This window comes from Schistocerca piceifrons, chromosome 7, assembly GCF_021461385.2.
Source record: "Schistocerca piceifrons isolate TAMUIC-IGC-003096 chromosome 7, iqSchPice1.1, whole genome shotgun sequence".
NCBI classification, from domain to species: Eukaryota; Metazoa; Arthropoda; class Insecta; order Orthoptera; family Acrididae; genus Schistocerca; species Schistocerca piceifrons.
The window spans coordinates 187,734,689-187,762,608 of NC_060144.1; the positions used below are offsets into that span (position 1 = coordinate 187,734,689).

Here is a 27,920-nt window from a genome sequence, read left to right on the forward strand (position 1 = left end):
ATGTTATCGTTATACTTTAAGGATGTGAATAATCTGTAGCACAGTGATTATTATTTATCGTCGGTGTAAGTAGTTTTGCAGAGAGGCGTATATTATTTGCGTCATTAATTTTGAAAAAAAAGTCAGAAATAAAATAGTTTAAGTTCTCTACAATATAAAATTACGATACTATATTTTATACGATACTCTGTTTCCATTAGTTTTAAGTTCTTTGCTGCAAACATTCGCCACATGTTGATTATCGATTAGAATCTTTGGAATAGCGCAAGTTCTCGACGTGAAAAATTTTCCTAAATAAATGTGTATCATCCACGAGGCTGTACGCAAGTGTTCTTGGCAAATTAAGCTCGTTTGTTTGCCTTGTGTCGTTAGTAGTAACTGTAGTTGCTTAAAACAGAGAAGGTAAGAGTTAACATCTGTGTATAAAATAATTTTTGCATTATACGTGCATGTTATTTTTGCTAATGAATTGTGGACCATATTAAGGTATTCACTTTATTTTCAATGTCTGGAGTAGATGGCGGCTTTACCGCTGGTGTATAGAATCCTTGAAGAATTAAACCAGCCAACTTCCCAATACGATCAAGGTTTCGGCCTTGGAATGCTTGCAGCTTTACTTTCTCGGCCGTTGCGTTATCAGCCTATTTGTCTAAGTGCAGCTCCCAACATAATACATAAGGAAGGGTTTGAGGTAAGTGGAAAAAATTGTTATATGCCTTCTCATTAACGTACACAAAACTGTTGTACTAACGGGAGGGAAGTTCTTAGACGGCAAACTTTCTGGGCTCTTCCCACTCCGCCTCCCCTCTCTTCATCCTATACACATGTACATGTCAGTAAAATTACTTTGTGAGCTTTATGGCTTGGAAGGGAAATACAGAAGCGTCCGATCTTACCCGTCGGCTTTGACCCATGACGTCACAAATACCGCGGAAACGACTATAAACAATTCCAATATGGCGGATATAAAAACATCGCATACGTATTGTAAACACTGAAATACACAAGTTTCACAAAAAGCCTAATGACTGTAACGGGACAAGCGTGGGAAATTAGGGGTTTTTGGGTGCGGAGAAACTAAATATACAGAAATGTAGCCACCGACCACCATTCAAAACCACGCAAAACAACGAAATAAATCAACATCACAAAACTGACCAAATACCAAAAAACACATTCCTATCCATAATCGGACACTTCCCTTAACCTATATAGCTCAACAGAACCTACCGATCACATCCCCCAATAGAAAACTAAGAAACGAAAGCTTCCCTTACACCTACATACATCGGCACTTATGCAGTTTAGCAGGTACGGAAAAATTTTTTCATTTTTTTTCAAAATTTGATCATCATGTGTCGTTATGCGGTGGGGGGAGTCTGCAGTGCCCCCCCATCCCCCCACAGGCTTCATTAGTGTCAAATCAATATTTTCGAATCATAGGCGGCCGCTGCCGCGGCCGCATTCCAAAAAAAAACTCCCAACCTAACCTCAAGTGGGCTACGCTACAGATCAATATGTTCATCAAATTGCTTCATATTACGTATACATGTTCATTAGTGTCAAATCAATATTTTCGAATCATAGGCGGCCGCTGCCGCGGCCGCATTCCAAAAAAAAAACTCCCAACCTAACCTCAAGTGGGCTACGCTACAGATCAATATGTTCATCAAATTGCTTCATATTACGTATACATGTTCATTAGTGTCAAATCAATATTTTCGAATCATAGGCGGCCGCTGCCGCGGCCGCATTCCAAAAAAAAACTCCCAACCTAACCTCGTATTCAGGGCTACGCTACAGATCAATGTGTAGGTCCCTTACGTCACGGGTCAACGCCGACGCGTGAGATCGGATGTTTCCAACCTATACCCAATACACAAAACATACATAAATAACCAAAAAAAAAACGGAACTTACCTCAAAAAAGTTCCAGCTCCACAAACTAGATTGGCCACCACAATCACACACAAATGCACACACGCACGCACGCACGCACACACACACACACACACACACACACACACACACACACACACATACAAAAACACACACACACACACCAACGAAAAAATACTGAACTAAAATAAAAACCCAACCCACCCAAACGTCAACCCCCTCCCCCACAACTCCAAAATACAACACACAAACACTATACAACAAAATAAACCACCCACCCACCTACCCAGCCCACCCTAACTAACCACTTTCGGTCTATACATTTTACCCACAGCCCTTAAAAAAACCCGAAGAATGCAATAGCCCTCTGGGACACTCTTCCGCCAACAGTACTCATCTAAATGAGACTGAAGGTTGGAAGAGCGCCTCTTCCCCCTCCCAAGAACTGACTTAACCGCTCCCCACATCCCCTCAATTGTGTTAGTGCAAGCCCCAGTATCATAATTCTTAAACTCTAGACTGTGGTTCACTACTAAATGATTAAATCCCCTCTCACCCAACCCCCTATATGAAGAAAACGCATCTGAAACTGCTGAGGACCCCGGCTCTACATACTCCTCAATTAACCCCACTAATTCAGGCTCCCCTCCACAACCCTAAAAACACATTCAGTACCCCCACCCCCCTGAACAACAGCCCCCCACACCCAAAGACCAGCCACAGACTTCCCCCTCCCATACTTCCTTTTACCAAACTGCGACTCATCCACCTCCACAAGCACCCCATGCCCACCCAACTTACCCCTGTACTTAATAAATTCGGAACACACCTCACGACAAAAGGAATACCAGTCTAAAACAGTCCTCTCACTCACACCAGTCTCAAACGCGCAAAAACTCTGCCCGCAACTATAACAAAAATAATACGTAATAAGCACAATCTCACGCATGGCCAATCTAGACTTCTCGAACCAGGTACCACGCCTTACAGAACGCCATACGCCATCTTTCCGGCAACACCACATGTATCCGTCCCTGGTCCGAGAGTCCGGAACTTTAACCAATTTCATAGGTTCACGGCACACACCGCACTTCACGACCTCGGCAATTAAGCCAAATAGCTGAAGAAATTTAATCAGCTCTAAAGCTGTCTCCCCCATCATCGCCCTCAACCGAACACTGTTAAGGCGGTCTTTCATATCCATTCCTGAACAAAAAACCACAACCAAATACACTCAATAACAAACTCACCCGACGTACAGCAATGAGCATTAAATTAACCATTAACTCACTAATAGAAATTCCGCTTCAAATCCAACACCTGAGCAACAGAAAACTGACCCCACCACACGAAACAAACGAAAACCATGAACACACCACCAGAGAGCACGACAAACAAAAACAAGACATCTACAAACACGCCACAATCGCAAATCAAACTCCGCGCCGTAATGACGTCACACACCACAACACGCTTACGTCACGGGTCAAAGCCGACGGGTAAGATCGGACGCTTCTGTTGACCCCTTGGAAGTTAAGGGATTGGAATTTGAACACACAGTGTTTAAAATGGACCAGCTAATAGGCATATCATGAACGTATGATCATACTAAAAAGCGACGTGGAAAGTTAAGAGCATGTTTTCTGGGAGATGAGAGGTTTCACCCATAGCTATTGCCAAGTTAAGGACAACGAGGATTAGCTTGCTTGGAGCCGCTCACAGAGCAATAATTACCTCCCTCTCTCCACGACAAAAAAAAAAATCCGTTTGAGGAGGGCTATAAACATATGTTCGGTTCCGCATTTCGGATAATTTCCAAGAATGATTGCCTATCGTAGTCGAGGGGTCCAAACGATCCATATCGAGCGTGCGATCGTAAATCGATCATGCGACTCCGCTGGCGGGTGTTCTGATCACTTATTTGTGATCGTCATTATTATCTGTTTTTCATCGTTCCCTTAGTTGCTCTAAACTACATACCTCCTCGAATTATTCGTGAGTTGCTAGGGAAACCCAGACGATTTATATCGTTAGTGAGTTGGATATCTGTTGTACTTGACGTTTCTTCGGCGGATTCTGTCACATGGAAAAGTCTAATTCCATGTTTATCCAGGGAAGAAAATTGTTCGACTTTTTGTCGCAAATATGGATTACTACCAGACGAGGGAAGAATGGAGTGTGTAGACTGTGGTGGTGCGAAGTGTGTAAAACATCGTAAGAACAGTTTCGATGCTGAAATACGGTTACACTTTCATTGCGGACAGTGCGGAAAACTAACGAGTTTCAGAAAGAATACATGGTTCGACTCATCCAAATTATCCATCCAGACCACCGTAATGGACTTTCACATGACGACAACATCGACGACGAGTGAGGTAAGTCGTCTTCTTTGCAGTGACAAGTATCTTTGTAACGGCTGTCTTTTGTCGTTACAGTAGCGACAAACGTAAACATACTCATAACGCCCCTCAACAGAGTCACATGATCGATTCACGATCGCACGCTCGATATGTATCGTTTGGACCCCTCGACTTCGATAGGCAATCATTCTTGGAAATTATTGCATTTCGTATTGCAAAGGCCTTGGCTAGAGAATTCTCCAGTTCCGTGTTTGTTTCTTTGTCTCATACTTTCACTCGAATGTTTTTTATTGGATCCCCCCTCCAGCCCCCCCCCTCCGAAATCTTGGTTGTCACGATAGATTGATCTGTAGAGGCGCCTGAGGTCTATATTAGGTTGAAAAGTGATAATTTAATTGCGAGATGGCAAACTCAACCAACGTGAACACCAAATAAAGGTTGTGGTAACAGTTTGGTCTGTTGCGTAGGCTAAAGCGACCCCTAGACAGCCAATAATACTGCACAATAATGCTGTGCGAATATTATCGACGTTTTCCCTACACTGCCTAATAAAATTGTGCAACAATCGTGAGTCTCGATGTTGACGATAAAGACGTTGCTACTGTGATAAGTGCTCTACTCCGTTGCAAGCAGAAAGAAAAGTGAATCAAAACTTGGGTCAACGAGCGTCAAAAATAACTCGCGAGAACTTGAGAGCATCGACGTTGACTTTTTGTGTATTGATGGTCCAACATCTGCTACATTACTGGTTATGGTGGTCAACATAAACAGGCGTTGTTGCTAAACCTCTCGTTCAGCCAAATGTAGCACCACGGAGCTGGTCGCAGTGATACAATATTATGGCTTTAATAGTTGCTGTATAATAGTTTGTTTTAATACGGTACCGGTGTCACAGTAGTTTACATCTAACACATATTGACTGGATGATCGTCTGTTCTCTGGGACATGTCTTTTGTTACCTACAAAATTAACCAACTCATTTATATAAAAAATGGAAATGTTAGTGTCCTGACACCCCCCTGCCCCGCGGACGCTGGGGCTGGTCGCAGTGATACAATATTATGGCTTTAATAGTTACTGTATAATAGTTTGTTTTAATACGGTACCGGTGTCACAGTAGTTTACATGTAACACATATTGACTGGATGATCGTCTGTTCTCTGGGACATGTCTTTTGTTACCTACAAAATTAACCAACTCATTTATATAAAAAATGGAAATGTTAGTGTCCTGACACCCACTCCCCCGCGGACGCTTGCATCCCGATGATCCACATGCTAAAATACCTTGCAACTGGCGATTCTTTCGAAGACTTCGAATTTGCAAGTCCAGTTTTGCCTTAAAGTGTGTGACAGAGTTACGGAAACGTGTCGCGAAGTAATACGTGCACTAAACGAATATATTCTAGTAGGTAATGTATATACATACATAAATATTCGTATACTTTTATTAATGATTCTACATGAATTAATTTTTAAAAATATCGCCCTTTGTGGCCTTCCCCCTATTTCCTGAGCAACAAATCACACTATTCGTTCTTAGCTTTTTTGTACTCGTCTGCTCCGACAGCCCAGTGCCGACAATTTTTCATATATTTCGATGCACAGTTCTGATCATAACGCTCTTTCGTCTGGTTTTGAACTCATTGTCGACACCAAAACAACTAATCGTGTATACATTGATATCCAGTCTGTAGCACGCGAGAGACTGGAGTGGATATTGCCAATACTGTCCACAGGCGGCACAGTATTTCCGCTAAATATTGCAAAAGTTTATGTTCTCAATATCACTGCACAACCTTTCTGTGTCACCCATAGACAGTCACTATTTTTGCTCTTCAGAAAAAAAATGTGCTGTATTAGTGACCGTACGGGCCACGCTTAATGTGTATGTTCGCGCCATATTTAAACTACTTTTCATCATAAAAACTAAAACTGCAACATAAATTAAGAAAACGTATATTAGATAAAAAGTTTGCGATGAGTATTTTGATGCATATTACGCACATATTCATAAACTACGTAACTTGGTCCGGCTTTGTTATATTGGAAGTCTGTGTGAGGAGGGAGTGTGCTCTCAGCTAAGATTATTTGGGAGTAAAGATGCACTATAAGTAAAGCCCAACAATTTGCCAAGTTCACATTAGCCCAATGCCCTTGCAATCAAATATCACTACAAAGGTTTGGTATTCTGCTTTGGAAAAAAAAAGGGTCATCTGAGCCACATAAGGTTGCGTGTAATAAAATTTCAATGGATGGTTTAATTACTTGGAAATAATTACTTGTTCCTGTTGTAAAATTTTGACCAATACAGTTTAGTTTAAGAATGGCTTGTATAAGGATCCATCAACGAAACTTATTAGAAAGTTGTTATAAAATTGAAGGATATTTCAAAAATAACATAGAATAACTTCCCATTGAACCCTTTTATTACAAATGTAACAGTTTCGACTATAGTGTGTCTGAGAACAGAACAAAACCGTGGTTGTTCCTGAAACAGCAAAATATGAGAGAGAGTTTCTCAGTGACTGTTGTTATTGTGGTCTTCAGTCCTGAGACTGGTTTGATGCAGCTCTCCATACTACTCTATCCTGTGCAAGCTTTTTCATCTCCCCGTACCTACTGCAACCTACATCCTTCTGAATCTGCTTAGTGTATTCATCTCTTGGTCTCCCTCTACGATTTTTACCCTCCACGCTACCCTCCAATACTAAATTGGTGATCCCTTGATGCCTCAGAACATGTCCTACCAACCGATACCTTCTTCTAGTCAAGTTGTGCCACAAACTTCTCTTCTCCCCAATCCTATTCAATACTTCCTCATTAGTTATGTGATCTACCCATCTAATCTTCAGCATTCTTCTGTAGCACCACATTTCGAAAGCTTCTATTCTCTTCTTGTCCAAACTATTTATCGTCCATGTTTCACTTCCATACATGGCTACACTCCATACAAATACTTTCAGAAACGACTTCCTGACACTTAAATCTATACTCGATGTTAACAAATTTCTCTTCTTCAGAAACGCTTTCCTTGCCATTGCCAGTCTACATTTTATATCCTCTCTACTTCGACCATCATCAGTTATTTTGCTCCCCAAATAGCAAAACTCCTTTACTACTTTAAGTGTCTCATTTCCTAATCTAATTCCCTCAGCATCAACCGACTTAATTAGACTACATTCCATTATCCTTGTTTTGCTTTTGTTGATGTTCATCTTATATCCTCCTTTCAAGACACTGTCCATTCCATTCAACTGCTCTTCCAAGTCCTTTGCTGTCTCTGACAGAATTACAATGTCATCAGCGAACCTCAAAGTTTTTATTTCTTCTCCATGAATTTTAATACCTACTCCGAATTTTTCTTTTGTTTCCTTTACTGCTTGCTCAATATATAGATTGAATAACATCGGGGAGAGGCTACAACCCTGTCTTACTCCCTTCCCAACCACTGCTTCCCTTTCATGTCCCTCGACTCTTATAACTGCCATCTAGTTTCTGTACAAATTGTAAATAGCCTTTCGCTCCCTGTATTTTACCCCTGCCACTTTCAGAATTTGAAAGAGAGTATTCCAGTTAACATTGTCAAAAACTTTCTCTAAGTCTACAAATGCTAGAAACGTAGGTTTGCCTTTTCTTAATCTTTCTTCTAAGTCGTAAGGTCAGTATTGCCTCACGTGTTCCAGTGTTTCTACGGAATCCAAACTGATCTTCCCCGAGGTTGGCTTCTACTAGTTTTTCCATTCGTCTGTAAAGAATTCGTGTTAGTATTTTGCAGCTGTGACTTATTAAACTGATAGTTCGGTAATTTTCACATCTGTCAACACCTGCTTTCTTTGGGATTGGAATTATTATATTCTTCTTAAAGTCTGAGGGTATTTCGCCTGTTTCATACATCTTGCTCACCAGATGGTAGAGTTTTGTCAGGACTGGCTCTTCCAAGGCCGTCAGTAGTTCCAATGGAATGTTGTCTACTCCGGGTGCCTTGTTTCGACTCAGGTCTTTCAGTGCTCTGTCAAACTCTTCACGCAGTATCATATCTCCCATTTCATCTTCATCTACATCCTCTTCCATTTCCATAATATTGTCCTCAAGTACATCGCCTTTGTATAGACCCTCTATATACTCCTTCCACCTTTCTGCTTTCCCTTCTTTGCTTAGAACTGGGTTTCCATCTGAGCTCTTGATATTCATACAAGTCGTTCTCTTATCTCCAAAGGTCTCTTTAATTTTACCGTAGGCAGTATCTATCTTACCCCTAGTGAGATAGGCCTCTACATCCTTACATTTGTCCTCTAGCCATCCCTGCTTAGTCATTTTGCACTTCCTGTCGATCTTATTTTTGAGACGTTTGTATTCCTTTTTGCCTGCTTCATTTACTGCATTTTTATATTTTCTCCTTTCATCAATTAAATTCAATATTTCTTCTGTTACCCAAGGATTTCTACTAGCCCTCGTCTTTTTACCTACTTGATCCTCTGCTGCCTTCGCTACTTCATCCCTCAAAGCTGCCCATTCTTCTTCTACTGTATTTCTTTCCCCCATTCCTGTCAATTGTTCCCTTATGCTCTCCATGAAACTCTGTACAACCTCTGGTTCTTTCAGATTATCCAGGTCCCATCTCCTTAAATTCCCACGTTTTTGCAGTTTCTTCAGTTTTAATCTACAGGTCATAACCAATAGTTTGTGGTCAGAGTCCACATCTGCCCCTGGAAATGTCTTACAATTTAAAACCTGGTTCCTAAGTCTCTGTCTTACCATTATATAATCTATCTGATACCTTTTAGTATCTCCAGGGTTCTTCCATGTATACAACCTTCTTTCATGATTCTTAAACCAAGTGTTAGCTATGATTATGTTGTGCTCTGTGCAAAATTCTTCCAGGCGGCTTCCTCTTTCATTTCTTAACCCCAATCCATATTCACCTACTATGTTTCCTTCTCTCCCTTTTCCTACACTCGAATTCCAGTCATCCATGACTATTAAATTTTCGTCTCCCTTCACAATCTGAATAATTTCTTTTATTTCATCATACATTTCTTCAATTTCTTCGTCATCTGCAGAGCTAGTTGGCATATAAACTTGTACTACTGTAGTAGGTGTGGGCTTCGTATCTACCTTGGCCACAATAATGCGTTCACTATGCTGTTTGTAGTAGCTTACCCGCATTCCTATTTTCCTATTCACTATTAAAGCTGCTCCTGCATTACCCCTATTTGATTTTGTGTTTATAACCCTGTAGCCACCTTACCAGAAGTCTTGTTCCTCCTGCCACCGAACTTCACTAATTCCCACTATATCTAACTTCAACCTATCCATTTCCCTTTTTAAATTTTCTAACCTACCTGCCCGATTAAGGGATCTGACATTCCACGCTCCGATCCGTAGAACGCCAGTTTTCTTTCTCCTGATAATGACATCCTCTTGAGTAGTCCCCGCCCGGAGATCCGAATGGGGGACTATTTTACCTCCGGAATATTTTAACCAAGAGGACGCCATCATCATTTAATCATACAGTAAAGCTGCATGCCCTCGGGAAAAATTACGGCTGTAGTTTCCCCTTGCTTTCAGCCGTTCGCAGTACCAGCACAGCAAGGCCGTTTTGGTTATTGTTACAAGGCCAGATCAGTCAATCATCCAGACTGTTGCCCTTGCAACTACTGAAAAGGCTGCTGCCCCTCTTCAGGAACCACACGTTTGTCTGGCCTCTCAACAGATACCCCTCCGTTGTGGTTGCACCTACGGTATGGCTATCTGTATCGCTGAGGCACGCAAGCCTCCCCACCAACGGCAAGGTCCATGGTTCATGACTATGAAATGAAATTTCATTTCTTGTGTAATAAAATTTTCAGAGTTCACCTTCCAGACGTACAAAAATAACGAATTTCATTTACTTGTAACTGGGAATCATTGTGAAACAGTAAAATCGTCATTTCTTAACTTCACAGTAAATCATAACAGCCAAACAGTTGCAGGATAAAGATTTATTGAAATCTTTGACCACGGTTTCGGTATATCTAAATATACCGACATCAGAAGCAAAAATACACTAAAATCACATCCTGCAGTGGAGATGCATAAAACAATCGTGCCAAAGGCGGCAACATTGCTTTATTCATCTCCACTGCAGGATGTGATTTTAGTTTATGTTTGCTTGTGGTGAAGGTATATTTAGATATACCGAAACCGGGTCAAGAATTTAAATAAATCTTTATCCTGCAACTGTTTGGCTGTTATTTTTTACCGTGAAAATGTTTAACAGTTGCTGCTTCAGCCATGTTTAAAATTTTGAGATTTCTTAACTTTCTTAGATTGTGAATTAAATTATTCTACTTTCACAATTTTCACTAAGTTAGTTATCTGATCTGGACTCACATAACATAGGTAACTTCCAGTGAACTCAAACACGCTTAAGTGACTTTCTTTACTATCAATGGGCATAAAACGTAACAAAAAGAAAGAAATATGAGTAAAATTTGCTAGTAGTCAGGTTATGCTAAGCTACTCTCAAATACGGAAAGAGTGTGAGACATGCAATATAAATTTTCAACAAAAATGTTTGCAGAAGTCATTCGTTTCCCGGGCTGCAGAGTAGTGCCAACCACATGTGAAAAGTTGAAGAGAGAAAAGTGTTGTCTGGGAGCCACTTATAGCTTGTTCTGTGGTACTTGGTGTCCCGGTACACTATCACTAATTGATACACAAATCAGTTTTCCTACAGGACAAGCAACAAATATCCTAAAAAATGATATGTATGTATGACGTTTTTGGCATGGAGTCCACTTCTGAGAAGTTCGGTCGCCTGGTGCAAATAGTTTTGACGTCACTTCGGCACATTGTTTGTCGATGATGAAATGATTATAACGAAACACACCGCGCGCGCACACACGAGTGCAGAAAATCCCCGACTCGGACGGGTATCGAACCTGGGGCATCGTGACTGTCAGCAACGCTGACCGCAAAACGACGAGTTGCTGACGTTAACCTAAGAAGACATGGCCGTGTCCCAGTTAAAATGGCATGTCGAGAAATCTGTTCAAAAATAGAACATTTTGATTTCAAAGCTGGTTCAACCCATTTGATTCCCAGGACATAAGTGAAACGCATACTTTAATATCAATTTCTTCACCATTTGTAGTATCTTAGCGCAATTGTCAATTTGTAGCATCGTGTACAGAACTACTGAAGCGGTCTGTAGTCACCTGGAGAGTCTAAAAACTGCCATGAGATTAGCTGTAGATTTTTTGACAAGTACTTCTTGGTATACATAAACAAATACCGGATAGCTGAGGAACAAATTACTACAACTGGTAGGATACGGTATCAAATATTGAAAGTTAACTGCCAAAGTCCTAACAGAATAGTTCCAGAATTTACTCCTCCAGGAACATCGAAAATGAATCAAAATGCAAAATGGAAATACGCTGACAATAGAGAAGTTCGTAGAGGTGGGGGGTGCTAATTTAGCCAAGTAGAAAGTGAGAAAACTATGCATACATTACTAGTGACAGAAACATCTTACTAAGTATTAGTGACTGCCATAACTGACAGCTGCCACAATTAGTCTCTTAGCCCATGTGAGCAGAGAAATATTTTAGTCCTCCTTTTTAAATGCTCAGTCTTTTAGAGACTCTCCAGAATGACAGGTGTTAGTGAATACAACACCACCACAGGAACAATGCTCATCAAAGGCAGCAGGTTCACAAAGCAAGTTCCTAACATCCCTCTCATAAAATGGACTTTGCCCTTGAAGTTCATGTCAGTAAAACACCGTTGTTGTGATTATATTTCACATACGCCTTAAACCACACTCTGTGTACATAGATATACACCATGGTTCAATGGTGGCAATTAGGGAACGTTTACACTTCTCTTTCAGAAGAGAAAGTCAGGACTGATATAAAGAATTTCATGGTAACTGGCGCAGCTGTAAAAATAGTTACATGTGAAGCCAAAAATTTCCAGTTTTATCCTGGGGATAGATCTACTGGTAAACCCTAAAAAGTTCTGGTCATTTGTAAAATCGATAAATAGATCAAAAGTTTCCATCTTCGCTCATCGATCAGGAACTTTAACAAAACTTTTCTCACGAAAGTGTGCGTAGTGATTAGGAGAATAAGATTTAGGGTGCATACTAAAGTACACACATCAAAAAATGTTTTGCATCACCTCGGTTCCGGGAGTTCCGGAACCTGTACAGAAAATTGGAATAGAGATCAACATAAACATCATTTCCGCCCTTTTTGTTGCTCGCGAAAACCACACATTGCATGTTGTACCACTATACAGCGAGACCTTGAGAGATAGTGGCGCAGACTGCTGTACACACCAGTATCTCTAATACCCAGTAGCACATCCTGTTGCATTGATGCATGTCTGTATTCGTCGTGGCATACTGTCCACAAATTCATGAACGCACTGTTGGTCCAGATTGTCCCACGGCGCTGCCAGATGGCTGTAGTGTTTTTACTGCAGAATTGGTAGCCATCTTGCGCGCACTGGACCATATCCACTCCTGCTCAGGACTATCCTCCACTATCTGTAGTGACTCATTGAGCGGTTTGCACGCTATCGGCCAGTGCTTCCTTCGCCACCCACCGCAATCGCTATCCAGGACTCCCTTTCTCTCCTCGCTCAACGTGGATGCTCGGTGGTTTTCATTTGGACCCCAGGCCACGTTGGGATTCCTGGCAATGAACTTGCCGATCGACTGCTACTACCAGGCCATCTCTTACTACTGGCATTCCGGAAATAGGCCTTCGCTCGGCATTACGTCGTCAGGTTTTGGGCCTTTGGGATGCAGAATGGATCACTCTTTCTTCACCGAACAAGCTCAGGGCAATTAGGGATTCTACAACACCTTGGTGGTCCTCCTTACGGGCTTCTCGTAAGGCCTCTGTCGTCCTATGCCGGCTGCACATCGGCCATACTTTTTTGACTCACGGTTATCTCCTCCGTCGTGAGGACCCCTCTCTCTGTCGTTGTGGATCGATGTTGACTGTGGCTCACATCTTATTGGACTGCTCCACCTTAGCCAACCTATGACGGACTTTAAGCTTTCCAGACTCTCTGTCCCTGGTGTTGGCTGACAATGCCTCGGTAGCGGATCTCGTTTTACGTTTTATTCGTGATGGGGTTTTTTATGGCTTATTTAAGGGAGGGACCTTACAGCTTATTGGTGAGTAGAGGGGATGGCAGGCCCTCTTGCTCCACCCTTCGCCCTGACTGGATTGGCTTCAACTGAGCTTGGTGGTTCATCCCGGCCCTCTGCCTTCCCACTCCTTTCCTTATGGCATCTGTTACGTCTTGAGCGTCTCTCTTGTCTCCTATGCTTCTTCCTTCCCGCCCCTGTCATTAGTCACTTTCTTTCCCTCACATCTTCTTCCGCCCTTTTCCTTCCTTCCCTGTCATTAGTTTAACATTTTATGGACATTGTAGTTCCCTCTCCTAATATGGGATTTTATCGGTTTTAGTTACTCTGAGGACGGAGAGACTGATGACCGCGTAGTTTGGTCCCTTCTCCAACCAACCAACCAACCAACCAATACTCAACGACGATTCGGCCTAGATCCCTCAGAGTGGTTGGTGGGTCACGTCGTCTATGAACAGTCATTTTCAATCTATCCCAGGTATGTTCGATAAGGTTCGTGTCTGGATAACATGCTGGCCACCCTAGTCGAGCGATGTCGTTATCCTGAAGGAAGTCATTTACAAGATGTGCACGATGGGGCGCGAATTGTAGTCCATAAAGACGAATGCCTCGCCAATATGCTGTGGATATGGTTGCTCTATTGGTCGGTGGATGGCATTCACGTATCATACAGATGTTACGGTGCGTTACATGACCACCAGAGGCATACGTTGGCCACACATAATGCCACTCCGAAACAGCAGGGAATCTCCACCTTGCTGCACAGTGTGTCTAAGGCGTTCAGCCAGACCGGGTTGCCTCCAAACAAGTCTCCAACGATTGTCTGGTTGAAGGCATATGCGACACTCATCGGTGAAGACAATGTGATGCCAATCCTGAGTGGTCCATTCGGCATGTTATTGGGCCCATCTGTACCGCGGTGCATGGTGTCGTGGTTGCAAAGATGGTCCTCGCTAAAGATGTCGGGAGTGAAGTTGCGCATCATGCGGTCTATTGCACACAGTTTGAGTCGTAACACAACGTCCTGTGGCTGCACGAAAAGCATTATTCAACGTGATGGCGTTCCTGTCAGGGTTCCTCCGAGCCATAATCCGTAGACAGCGGTCATCCACTGCAGTAGTAGCCCTTGGCGGCCTGAGCGAGGCATGTCATCGATAGTTCCTGTCTCTCTGTATCTCCATCATGTACGAACAACATCGCTTTGGTTCACTCTGAGACGCCTGGACACTTCCCTTGTTGAGAGCCGTTCCTGGCACAAAGTAACAATGCGGACGCGATCGAACCGCGGTATTGACCGTCTAGGCATGGCTGAACTACAGACAACACGAGCCGTGTACCACATTCCCCGTGGAATTACTGGAACTGAACAGTTGTCGGACCCTCTCTGTCTAATAGGCGCTGCTCATGTATGGTTTCTTACATCTTTGGGAGGATTTAGTGACATCTCTGAACAGTCACTACTATTTCAGTGCCACAAAGTAGCCCTTAATTACTCCTTGTACTGGACATATGGCTTCCAAGGCATGTGCGGCCACCAATTGTCAGCCTGAAAGACCACCACAAGTTTAGTCTTCTCGTAACACACGCCCGTCCTGCACGCACATAAACTGTGGTGCAGTAGACACATTTCCACTCTCACACACTCATCCTTAAAGTATCGTGTGTTCGAGATGGTGAAATGCGAGTGTCTCTAGAATTTACCCCGAAATTCTCGAGGCACTACACCGCCAGTGGCTGAAGAGCCCAAAAGCAGCTGGTCTTAGGGCTTCACGTTCATCATCAGTCCCGGAGACTGAATCAGTGAAGTCCTCCCAGCTGGGGAAGCCCAAGGAACAACGAGAGAAATCCAAAAAGTAGATCCCCAAGACAAAGGCAATTGCGGTGGCACCCACACCACTGCTACCTACAAGCTCTGCATCTGAGGATGAGGTGTAGATTCTGGCGTCCGCTGAGGACCTACATCTCTCCAGACCCTCAGACACAATGGATATATACTGCTCAGGCAGTAAGTTGGAGGCAGCAGGTGACCTTGAGGCGTAAACTGCCTCACTGAATGTTCCATGCCTTCCCAGTCTCACGATGACGTCATCCTCCAGTGGAATTGCGGCGATTTTTTCCACCGCCTGGTTGAGCTACGGCAAATATTAAACTGTACACCTGCTTTCTGCATTGCTCTCCAGGTAACCTGGTTCCTGGCAATGCAGACCCCTGCTCTCTGTGACTATAAGGGGTATTACAGGAACTGTAGCGACTATAACTGAGTGTCAGGTGGAGTTTGCGTTTATGTCCTAAACTCGGTCTATAGTGAATCTGTGCCCCTTCAAACCCCTCTTGAAGCTGTGGCTGTCAGAATAAGGACGACACAGGAAATAACTGTCTGCAATGTATATCTTCCTCCAGATGGTGCAGTACCCCTGAATGTATTAGCTGCACTGATTGATTAACTCCCTAAACCTTTCCTACTTCTGAGAGATTTTAACGCCCATAGCCCCTTGTGGGATGGTGTCATGCTTACTGACCGAGGCAGAGATGTCAAAACTGTCTCATTTCGACCTCTGCCTCTTAAATACTGGGGCCGCCACACATTTCAGTGTGGCTCATGGTAGTTACTCGGCCATTGATTTATCAATTTGCAGCCCAGGACTTCTCCCATCTATCCACTGGAGAGTACATGACGACCTGTGTGGTAGTGACCACTTCCCCATCTTCCTGTCATTGCCCCGGCGTCAGGCCCACGGACGCCTGCCCAGATGGGCTTAAAACAAGGCGGACTGGGAAACTTTCTCCTCTGCTATCACCGTTGAATCTCCCCCACACGGTAACATCTATGTGATGGTTGGGCAGATGACTACAACTTTCGTTTCTGCGGCAGAAAACCGATCCCTCGCTCTTTAGGGTGGCCCCGGCGAAAGGCAGTCCCTAGGTGGGCGCTGGAAGTCGCTGAGGCAATTAAAGAGCGTCGGCGAGCTCTACAGTGGCATAAGCGGCTCCCTCCCCTGGGGCACCTTATAGCCTTCAAACGGTTCCGTGCACGCATTCGCTAACTTAACAAACGACGGAAGCAGGAGCGTTGGGAGAGATACGCCTCGACCATTGGGTGCAATACGTCACCTTCCCAAGTCTGGGCAAAGATCAAATGTGTTTTCGGGTACCAGACCCCAACAGCTGTTCGCAGTGTTCACATAAATGGTGTGTTATCGACCGACGTAAACGCGATTGCCGAGCAATTTGCTGAGCACTATGCTCGAGCCTCTGCATCAGAGAACTACCCCCCAGCCTTCCGCACTCTCAAACGGCGGCTGCAAGAGTGAATCCGATAATACCCCATTTACAGAGTGGGAGCTCCTCAGTGCCTTTGCACACTGCCCCAACACAGCTCCTGGGCCAGATCGGATCCATATTCAGGTGATTAAACATTTCTCATCTGACTACAAGCGACATCTCATCGTCATCTTCGACCGCATCTGGTGCGATGGTGTCTTTCCCTCGCAATGGCGGGAGACCACCATCATTCCGGTGCTCAAACCCGGTAAAAACCAGTTTGATGTGGTTAGCTATCAGCCCATCAACCTCACCAACGTTCTTTGTAAGCTGCTGGACCTTATGGTGTGTCGGCGGTTGGGGTGGGTCCTGGAGTCAGGTGGCCTACTGGCCCCATGTCAGGGCGACTTCCGCCAGGGTCGCAATAGCACTGATAATCTTGTGTCCCTCGAGTCTGCCATCCGAACAGACTTTTCCAGACGCCAACAACTGGTTGTCATCTTTTTTGATTTACAAAAAGCATATGACACGATCTGGCGACATCATATGCTTGCCACATCGTGTGGGTGGGGTCTCCTGGGCCCACTCCTGATTTTTATCCAAAATTTCCTATCACTCTGTGCTTCCCATGTCCAAGTTGGTGCCTCCCATAGTTCCCCCAATATCCAGGAGAATGGGGTCCTGCAGGGCTCTGTATTGAGTGTATCTTTATTTTTAGTGGCCCTTTAATGGTCTAACAGCAGCTGTAGGGCCGTCCATCTTACCTTCACTGTATGCAGACGACGTCTGCATTTCATACTGCTCCACCAGTACTGGTGTTGCTGAGCGGCGCCTACAGGGAGCCATCAACAAGGCGCAGTCATGGGGTCTAGCCCACAGTTTCCAGTTTTCGGCCGCAAAGTCTTGTGTTATCCACTTCTGTCGGCGTCGTACCATCATACAGAAAAAGAACTTCACCTTAACTACGATCCACTCACTGTAGTGGAGACGTAATCGATTCTTAGGACTGGTTTCCGACCCCCAATTGACTTGGCTCCTTCATCCTCGTCAGCTTAAGCAGAAGTGCTGGTAGCACCTAAATGCCCTCCATTGCCTGAGCAACACCAACTGGAGTGCAGATCGCCCTACGCTGCTGCTGCTCTGCAGAGCCCTTGTTCAATACCGCCTTGACTATGCAGGTTAGGCGTGCACAACTGCTGGCCAGTTACGTTCTCCTGCACATCCGAGTTACTGTCTCTTCCCCTCCCCCCCCCCCCCCCCCTCCCCCGTCGGTTCATCTCCCGCATTGGCGGCCCAGTCAGGGCTCCCAATCGCAGTTCGTGTCCGATCCCTTCTTTCTGAACTGGAGTCCTTGCCTTTACCGCCTGTACTTGAGGTCCATTCATGTACACCTCCATGGTGTTAACCTAGGCCGCGGCTTCGCCTGGACCTTTCACATGGTCCAAAGGAGTCAGTTCACCCACCATGTGGGGAATTGCTGACGGTACGCCACATTTTAACGTCCTGTGCGAATTTTAATACACTGCGCATTGATCTTGGCCTGCCATGTACTCTGGATGAAATTTTAGCGGATGACCCAGGAACAGCTGCTTGCGTTCTTTGTTTTATCCACTTGACAACCCTGTCTAAGGAAATTTGATTATGCTGTTTTCTTTTAATCCCTTGCCTGTTAATGTGCTTTTTATAGTGTTGTCCTTTTTAGTTGCTGTTTTAACATTGTGCCTCGCAGTGCATTCATAATTTAGTCTGAGCACTAATGATCACTGTAGTTGTGCGCTCTAAAACCACAAAAAAATACCCTGTGGCTCTTTGCTGCCACTTCCTCTCGATTCTTCACATTTACCGAGGCCAATAAGTTGTTTACACCGACAGCTCGATGGTTGGTGGTCACGTCGGCTTCGCGTATGTCCATGGAGGACATATTGAACAGAATTCTTTGCCCGATCGCTGCAGTGTTTTCACTGCTGAGCTAGTGGCTATATCCTGTGCTCTTGAACACCTCTGCTGATGCCCTGGGGAGGCGTTTCTTCTGCGTACTGACTCCTTGAGCACCCTACAAGCTATCGACCAGTGCTACCCTCGTCATCCTTTGGTAGCGACCATTCGCTACGCCGAAACCGCCTGTGGAGATAAGCTTCTCTGCATCTGACCTGCGATCAGTACTACGCCGCTAGGTTTTACGTTTCAAATGGCTCTGAGCACTATGGGACTCAACTTCTGAGGTCATTAGTCCCCTATAACTTAGAACTAGTTAAACCTAACTAACCTAAGGACATCTCACACATCCATGACCGAGGCAGGACTCGAACCTGCGACCGTAGCGGTCTCGCGGTTCCAGACTGCAGCGCCTAGAACCGCATGGCCACAGGTTTTACGGCTTTGGGAGACAGAATGGCATAATCTCAGTATGCACAACGAACTGCGTGCCATTGAGGCGGCTACGAATGTTTGGAAGATCTGCACGCGGGCCTCTCGCAGGGACTCTAGGTTCTCTGTCGGCTCCGCATTGGCCACGCTTGGGTGACGTACGGCTACCTCTTGCGCAGTGATGACCCACCTCAGTGTCGGCGCGTCGCCTGGCTGCCAGTGGCCCATATCTTGGTGAGCTGTCCTTCTATGGCTGCCCTGCGACGGACTCTCCACTTACCGGACTCGTTGTCATTAATTTTAGCTGACAACGCCTCATCGGCTAATTTAGTTTTACGTTTTATACGCGATGATGGATTTTATCATTCTACACTACTAGCCATTAAAATTGCTACACCAAGAAGAAATACAGATGATAAACGGGTATTCATTGGACAAATATATTTTAATAGAACTGACACGTAATTAAATTTTCAGGCAATTTGGGAGCATAGATCCTGAGAAATCAGTACCCAGAACAACCACCTCTGGCCGTAATAACGGCCTTGATACGCCTGGGCATTGAGTCAAACAGAGCTTGGATGGTGTGTACAGGTACAGCTGCCCATTCAGCTTCAACACGATACCACAGTTCATTAAGAGTAGTGACTGGTGTATTGTGACGAGCCAGTTGCTCGGCCACCATTGACCAGACTTTTCAGTTGGTGAGAGATCTGGAGAATGTGCTGGCTAGGGCAGCAGTCGAACATTTTCTGTATCCAGAAAGGCCCGTACAGGACCTGCAACAGGCGGTCGTGCACTATCCTGCTGAAATGTAGGGTTTCGCAGGGATCGAATGAAGGGTAGAGCCACGGGTCGTAACACATCTGAAATGTAACGTCCACTGTTCAAAGTGCCGTCAATGCGAACAAGAGGTGACCGAGACGTGTAACCAATGGCACCCCATACCATCACGCCGGGTGATACACTAGTATGGCGATGACGAATACAGGCTCCCAATGTGCGTTCACCACAATGTCGCCAAAAACGGATGCGACCATCATGATTGCTGTAAGCAGAACCTGGATACATCCGAAAAAATGACGTTTTGCCATTCGTGCGCCCAGGTTCGTCGTTGAGTACACCATCGCAGGCGCTCCTGTCTGTGATACAGCGTCAAGGGTAACCGCAGCCACGGTCTCCGAGTTGATAGTCCATGCTGCTGCCAACGTCGTCGAACTGTTCGTGCAGATGGTTGTTGTCTTTCAAACGTCCCCATCTGTTGTGGCATGTCATATATTGGTCAGACGATCAGGACTGTGGAAGACCAGTGTATTGAACATAAACGTCACACACGCTTACAACAGCCGAGCAAATCCGCTATTGCAAAATATTGCCTTGACACCGATCATCCTATGGAATACAACAACACGGAGATTCTGGCTTGCGCGTCCAGCTATTGGGATAGTGTCATTAAAGAAGCTGTTGAAATCAAACTATCAAGCAACCTTATAAACAGAGATGGTGGATTCTGTCTAAATGCTGCTTGGAATCCGGCTCTATCTCTCATCAAAAAACAGAGGGACAGAATTAGGGCTACCTCACCTGTTGATTAATAGTCACTATCGATATTTCTGATGTTGGTTGTCTTTGGTTGTGTGTTGACTCTGCTTTTACTTGTTCTGTGTGTGGCAGCTTCCTTGTTTCTCCGCTGTGAACGGAGGTATTAAATTCCCTTGCACATTGCTATCTCCTTGCAGTTGTGCCTTGAGAATGGCAGGGTGCGCCCCTGCCGAAATATCGGCGGTGGTCGACGACGTCACCCGGTAGCAAACCCGTAAATTATTTGAACACTCAATTCGCCGGGAAAAGTTAAGGTCTCAAATGCCAAGGTTATTCCCCCACTTTCCTCTTTGTCATCGACGAAGCCGGAAATGCGCACAACAAGCAGTACCAGTCCGGTTTCTTTCTTGCCACACCTCGTAGAGCACGAGTGGTAGCTGTAAGTAAAGAGCAAAAACCACGAATTGATTTTGACATCCGTTACAGCCAAGTTGTGGAAATGAAAACCATGCAACTGCCTGTGGGAATAGCAGTTGAAAGAGAATGGGAAAGTCACAGTTTAGACGTTGTTGCAGCATTTGATGTTGGAAGAAAATGAAGTCTATGTGGGACCTCCCAATGGTTTCACAGATGCCACTAACAGACTACAAAGGAAATTCAGGGGCATACCAGATAAAGAGGAACTGAACAATGGCGAGTGAAGCGGCAGAAAAGTGCATCTATGGGTTGCATCAATCCGGCAGAGGAAGAAATGAAACATTCAGCGAGTTCCTGTTCAAACAAAGGATCCCGTGATCAGCAACTGACCTATGTTTTTACTGTGACCTATAGCGTGAACTCACAGTAGCTGCGTATGTGGTTGATAAAATGTTGTATGGGGGCGAAAAGTGAAATAAAGAAAATGAAAAATATCTTAAGCACTGACTTTAAAGTGAAAGACCTTGGAATAGCGCGGCATGTACAGTCAGTTAAGAAGATGGAACCCATATTTTAGGCCAAACAGCATATCCAAATGGAACCTTAAAGGAATTATAAATGGAAGACTGTAAATCCACTCATTAGGAATGTAAAGCTACACATTACGACAGATGAAGACAAGCTCAACGAACACTATGCATAAAAATAAAAGACCACAGTGGACGTCTTTTACACTCGGCAACGGGTACATGCCCAGATTTATCATAGTCAACGACTTTAAGCCAGTTCAGCAGCATTCAGAGTGAGACTCAATGCCCTACTGTCAAGCGTAAACTATGTTATTTGCGAGGTGTAATAAATGATGCCTTCGGTTACCGCAGCACTGGTAATAAAATGGAAATGTACACTCTTAAGACAAAAAAAGACGCACCACGAAGCAATTATCCAAATGGGGCGGAAAGTGTTAGAGATGTGATGTACAGGTACACGCAAACAAATGAGTAAAATTAAAAAAAGTTGATGATCTAGTAAAGATAAGACTTCACGAATTGACCAAGTCAAAGCATTGGTCCAACTCTAGTCCTTACGCAAGCAATTATTCGGCATGGCACTGATTGAAAAAGAGTTGTTGGCTGTCCTCCTGAAGGATAACGTGCCAGATTCTGTCCAGTTTCCGTGTTCGGCCTGGAATATCATTGGCTGGAATAGAATTGTCTTCAGTGATAAGTCCTTCTGCGAAGTGAACCCGATGGCCAGTGAAGACGTGTCTGGAGGCGCCCTGGACATCAGTGGGGTACTAAACTGACTGTCGCTCGCTATACGGCCCGTCATCCAGCACTCATGATCTAGGATGCCAATTCATTTTGCAGCAGATCAACTTTGGTTGTCATCCGTGGCGTGCTTACAACGGAACGGTACGTCTCGGTACGCTGAGAGTTTCTATTGTTTGTCTGCGTTGTTGCCAAACACTATTTTGCCCAGCAACGTCGCCGGATCTCTCCCCAGTTGAGAACGTTTGGAGAATTATGGACACAGCCCTCCAACCATCTCGGGATTTTGCCGATGTAACACGTCAATTGGATATTATTTGGCACGATATCCTTCAGGAAGACATCAAACAACTGCATCAGTGAATACCAAGCCGGGTAGCTGCTTGCTTAGGGGCCAGAGGTGGACCAACGCGTTATGTGCTTACTCAATTTGAGCAGCTATCTTGGATAAATCATCCAGTTTTTCTGAAACTTATTTGTTTGTACATATACATAGCAACTCCCAATTTCTGTCCCATTCGGATAATTCCTTCGTGGTGCGAAGTTTTTTTTGTAGTGTATATCGATGCAGACTGGGGAGCTAATCTAAGTCGCTCTGAACCCTCTCATAGATATCTCACAGTTTTTGAGAGTCTTCGGAAAGAACAAAGCATGTGAATCTAAAGATTTTCTTCGTACAAGACGAGATGGAAGCGAAAGACCCAAGTTTGGAATATACACTGACGAGCCAAAGGAAATGGTACACCTGCCTAATATCGTGTAAGGCCCACACGAGAACGCAGAGGCATGACGTGGCATGGTCTCGAGGAATGTCTGAGGTAGTGCTGGAGGGAACTGACACCATGAATCCTGCAGGGCTGTCCATAAATCTGTAAGAGTACGAGGGGGTGGAGATCTCTTCTGAATAGCACGTTGCAAGGCATCCCATATATGCTCAAAAATGATCGTGTCTAGGGAGACTGGTGGCCAGCGGAAGTGTTTAAACTCAGAGGAGTGTTCCTGGAGTCACTCTGTAGCAATTCTGGACGTGTGGGGTGTCGCATTGTCCTGCTGGAATTGCCGAAGTCCATTGGAATGCATAATGGACATGAAAGGATTGAGGTGATCAGACAGGATGCTTACGTACGTCTCACCTGTTAGAGTCGTATCTAGACTTATCGGGGTCCCAATCACTCCAACTGCACACGCCCCACACCACTGTAGAGTCGCCATCAGCTTCAATAGTCCCCTGATAACATGCAGGGTTCATGGATTCATGAGGTTGTCTCCATACCCGTACACGTGCATCACCTCGATACAATTTGAAACGAGAGTCATCCGACCAGTCATCAACAGTCCAAAGTCGGTGTTGACTCAGGCAAGGTGTAAAACTTTGTGTCGTGCAGTCATAAGGGTACACGAGTGGGCCTTCGGCTCCGAAAGCTCACATCGATGATGTTTTATTGAATGGTTCGCAGGCTGATACTTGTTGACGGTCCAGCATTGAAATCTGCAGCAATTTGTGGAAGGGTTGCACTTCTGTCACGTTGAACGATTCTCTTCAGTCATCGTCGGTCCCGTTCTTGCAGGATCTTTTTCCGGTCGCAATGAGGTCGAAGATTTGATGTTTTACCAGATTCCTGATGTTCACGGTACACTCGGGAAATGATCGTCCCCGCTTCATCGCTTCCTCGGAGATGCTGTGTCCCATCGCTCGTGCGCCGACTATAACACCACGTTCAAACTCACTTAAACCTTGATAACCTCCCATCGTAGCAGCAGTAACCGATCTAACAACTGCGCCAAACACTTGTTGTCTTATAAAGGCGTTGCCGACCGCAGCGCCATACTCTGCCTGTTTACATATCTCTGTATTTGAATACGCATGTCTATACCAGTTTCTTTGGCGCTTCAGTATATTTGCAAGTGAGAAGTGTCACTGACTGTGGCAAGGACCCTGCGGTGGAGAGGGTTCGGTGATGTGTGGTTCGTTGATATGGAATGTCTTTTTTGTTGTGAATTCTGAAGTATCTTTTGTTGTCTCCTAGTTATGGTGTATTGTAAAAGGCGATCTGCAAATATGTCATTGGTAAATGGGTTATTTCATTTGCGATCTGTTGTGCGTTTGTGTGCGTTCTCCGCCGTTTTTAGAAAGAAGATTCACACTTCTATTCCTTATCTTTCGTGATAAACTGCCAGTATTCCCTCGTCCGAATGACCGGATCCATACAATAAATTAATAAAATAATACAAAGATTGATGGACAGTTATATATAGATGGAAATTATGTATTATTAATTAAAATGTTAATTTTTATTAATAACACATATTATTTTGAAAAGCCCTGTATTTTAGTTCGTTGACGCAGTTACACAGTCCATTGTCTGTAAATGTTTTACCATTTAATTTCTTGTCGTCCTTGTAAGGTCTATTACATAGCTGCTCCTTTCAACAACTGTTCCCGTGTTAGCCGTAATGGAGGCAAGTCGGACACAATCTTTTCTTGGTTCATAACTGGCTTGCATTGATAAGGAACTCGATAGCTAGTTAATTCTGACATTGTGATTATTGGTTGTGGTACTGTTGGCTAAGAGTTTCTTAAGAAATACGTAGGTTGGAACTTAAAATAGTGGCAACACTATGCATTATGCAATGGAATCTACTATTGTCGCTGGTAGCACACGTTGTTGACCTACCTGCCTTACCTCCGAGCAAATGGACTCGACCGTCCCACGTCACTGGCGCGCGCACAATCAAGGGAAACAGAGTCACTTGTGAGCTAGCGGTCTAATGCAAAGGTGTCACTATGTTTCCGAAACAGGAACAACGGAGTTGGATCAAGATTGAACGTGCCAGAGGTCGTACAGCATGACAGTGTCATCGAGGTCTTCAAGAGGCGTGCAGGGAATCGACATTGCCTTACAGAATGGTGGCACGTTGGGTAAAAGCCTTCAATGAAGGTCGGCAAACTGTGGCAGACATGCATCGGGCAGGTCGTCCGAGCATATCTGAAGATGTGTATGCTGTTGCTGCGTTAGTGGGCGCTGCTCACAAGGGATCCTCTCCATCGCACCCCCCTCAGATTTAGTTATAAATTGACACAGTGGATAGGCCTTGAAAAACTGAACACAGATCAATCGAGAAAACAGGAAGAAGTTGTGTGGAACTATGAAAAAATAAGCAAAATATACAAACTGAGTAGTCCAAGTGTAAGATATGCAACATCAAGGACTGCGTAAGCTGCAGAGCGCCGTGGTCCCTTGGTTAGAGTGAGTAACTGCGGAACGAGAGGTCCTTGGTTCGAGTCCTCCCTCGACTAAATTTTACTTGCATTATTTTCTCAAAGTTACGATCTGACCGTTCATTCATTGACGTCTCTGTTCACTGTAATAAGTTTAGCGTCTGTGTTTTGCGACCGCACCGCAAAACCGTGCGATTAGTAGACGAAAGGACGTGCCTCTACAATAGGAACTGAAAACATTTGATCGCAAATTCATAGGTCAACCGATTCCTCCACAGGAAAACACGTCTGATATATTCTATACGACACTGGTGACGGCATGTGCGTCACATTACAGGACTATGTTGTCGACCCACCTAACTTGCACACTTGGCGAATGGGTAAAAAGATTCTTCTACCTTGCCCGATTTAGGTTTTCTTGTGGATGTGATAATAACTCCCAAAAAAGTGATGAAAACATAAGAGTTTGTCACATAAACGGCAACAAATGAATGCAACAGTTTCACAGTCGCACAGTTTTCCCTGTGCTCTGTAAAACATACGTTTTTAACGTTTTCCAAGTTTTTCCGTGTGTAGACCATCAAGTCCTGCATGTGTCCAAGCAAATCTGAACATGTCCTGGAATTTTGGAGAGCGAAATTGATCATGTCTGAGTGCATGAAATTTGATAATTGTCTGAAAATAAAAACTTTTCACTCGAGGGAGGATTGAACCAGGGACCTTCCGTTCCATAGCTGCTCACGGTAACCACGGGGCCACAGTGCTCCTCAGTGTACACGTACCTTGATTTGGCTTACCTTGCACACGGACTACTCAGTTTGTAAATTTTGCTAATTTTTTCACAGTTCCATACAATTTCTTCCTGTTTTCTCGATTGATCTGTGTTCAGTTTTTCATGGCTTATCCCTGTGCCAACTTATAACTAAATCTGAGGGGGGTGCGATGGGGAGGTTCCCTTGTCAGACGAACTTGGAGCGCTATGAGCGCGAAGGAGAGGCTTTCTTATGCCGTATCGTAACACTGGATGAGACATGGGTCACATCGTACGAGCCAAAACTGAAACGCCAATCCAGTGAATGGCGTCATTATGGGTCGAAAGTGCGTCAGAGCCCCAGTATGTTGAAAGTTATGGTGGTTATAGTGTACGACTGTGATGGTGTTATCCTAATGCATTACGTTCCTCCACGGCAGACCGTCAATGCTCAGTATTACTGTTTGTTTTTGGAGCATCACCTGCGACCTGCTTTGCGAAAGAAGCGGTGACACTTTCTGCGCAAGCCATCCATCATTTTGCACGACAATGCGCGGGCGCATACAGCGCAAGCTGTCTGCTCTGTTCGGTCGATGGGACTGGGAAATACTGTACCATCCACCATACTACCCGAACTTAAGTCCTTGTGACTTTGATTTGATTCCGAAGATGAAGGAACCCCTTGGTGGCACTCGCTTCAGAACTGTTCCAGAGATTCGACAGGGAGTAGACCGCTCCATTCGCACCACCAACAGAACAGGCTCTGCTAACGGTATACTACGCCTTCCACATCGCTGGCAACGGGTTCTACACAACGCTGGTGACCACTTTGAAGCACAGTAACAGGTGCAAACATGTAACTGTATCGGTTGTGAATAAGTAGTTGCCACTATTTAAGTTCCAACCCTCGTAATAGTATTTGATATTGCTTTAAACTTTAATGTGATGCAGTGTAAAGATCATAATTGTGCAAGAAGACCTTAGTGGCACTAAGGTAAAAAAGGTTAAGCTTAGATTTAAAAATACTGTTAAAGGGACAGATAATGTAATTACATCCCCTTAAAACATCCCCTTATAGCATGATTACATCATGCATAAAATGAAGAATTTTAAATTATTTTAGGTCAGTCTTGATGTGCAACAATTCAGACCTGATGAGATATCTGTGAAAAAGATTGATGACTTCGTCGTTGTCGAGGGAAAACATGACGAGCGAAAGGATGGACATGGTTACGTTTCTCGTCAATTTACCCGGCGTTACAGGTTACCAGACGACATAGAAGTTGACCAAATGGTGTCAAAACTGTCGGCAGATGGTGTGCTTACAATAACAGCACCGAAGAAGGTAAGTCTGGATAAAGAATTCTATAATTACTTTCCGACTTACGAATGAAAAGGTGCCAATATTTTATTATTCTTTTCTAATTTTTCAAGACATTGCCGCCTTCTGAATCAAGGGAGCGTATTGTTCCCATCGTACACACAAATCAGCCAGCTGTTGCACAGAGTGCTCCTTCTAGGGAATCTGGAGATAATGAGATACAAGAAACCATTGTGCAGTAATTTCGTAATTTTAATTCCTAACGTGAAATTAGTGGGTATTAAAGTTTCTGTAACTGCTTAGTATTTGTTACCATATAATTTTTCTTTTTTTGGCATCGCTGTTTTAAGACTAATCTGTA

The 27,920-nt window shown here is 44.3% G+C and overlaps 1 protein-coding gene across 1 annotated transcript; it reads left to right on the forward strand.

Moving 5' to 3' along the window:
* The first annotated feature begins 517 nt into the window (after positions 1 to 517).
* Positions 518 to 27,920, forward strand: LOC124805540 (protein lethal(2)essential for life-like). The gene is made up of 3 exons (XM_047266108.1): positions 518 to 691; positions 27,362 to 27,583; positions 27,673 to 27,920. The coding sequence occupies exons 1-3, from the start codon at positions 518 to 520 to the stop codon at positions 27,799 to 27,801; spliced, it is 525 nt and encodes a 174-aa protein (XP_047122064.1). The 3' UTR covers positions 27,802 to 27,920.

Bases quoted from the DNA above. Each gene is read 5' to 3' on its own strand.
- LOC124805540 (XM_047266108.1), top strand. From the start codon at position 518: ATGGCGGCTTTACCGCTGGTGTATAGAATCCTTGAAGAATTAAACCAG. The intron at 692-27,361 runs GTAAGTGGAAAA...AAATTATTTTAG, and splicing joins TACATAAGGAAGGGTTTGAG to GTCAGTCTTGATGTGCAACA. The intron at 27,584-27,672 runs GTAAGTCTGGAT...TAATTTTTCAAG, and splicing joins CAATAACAGCACCGAAGAAG to ACATTGCCGCCTTCTGAATC.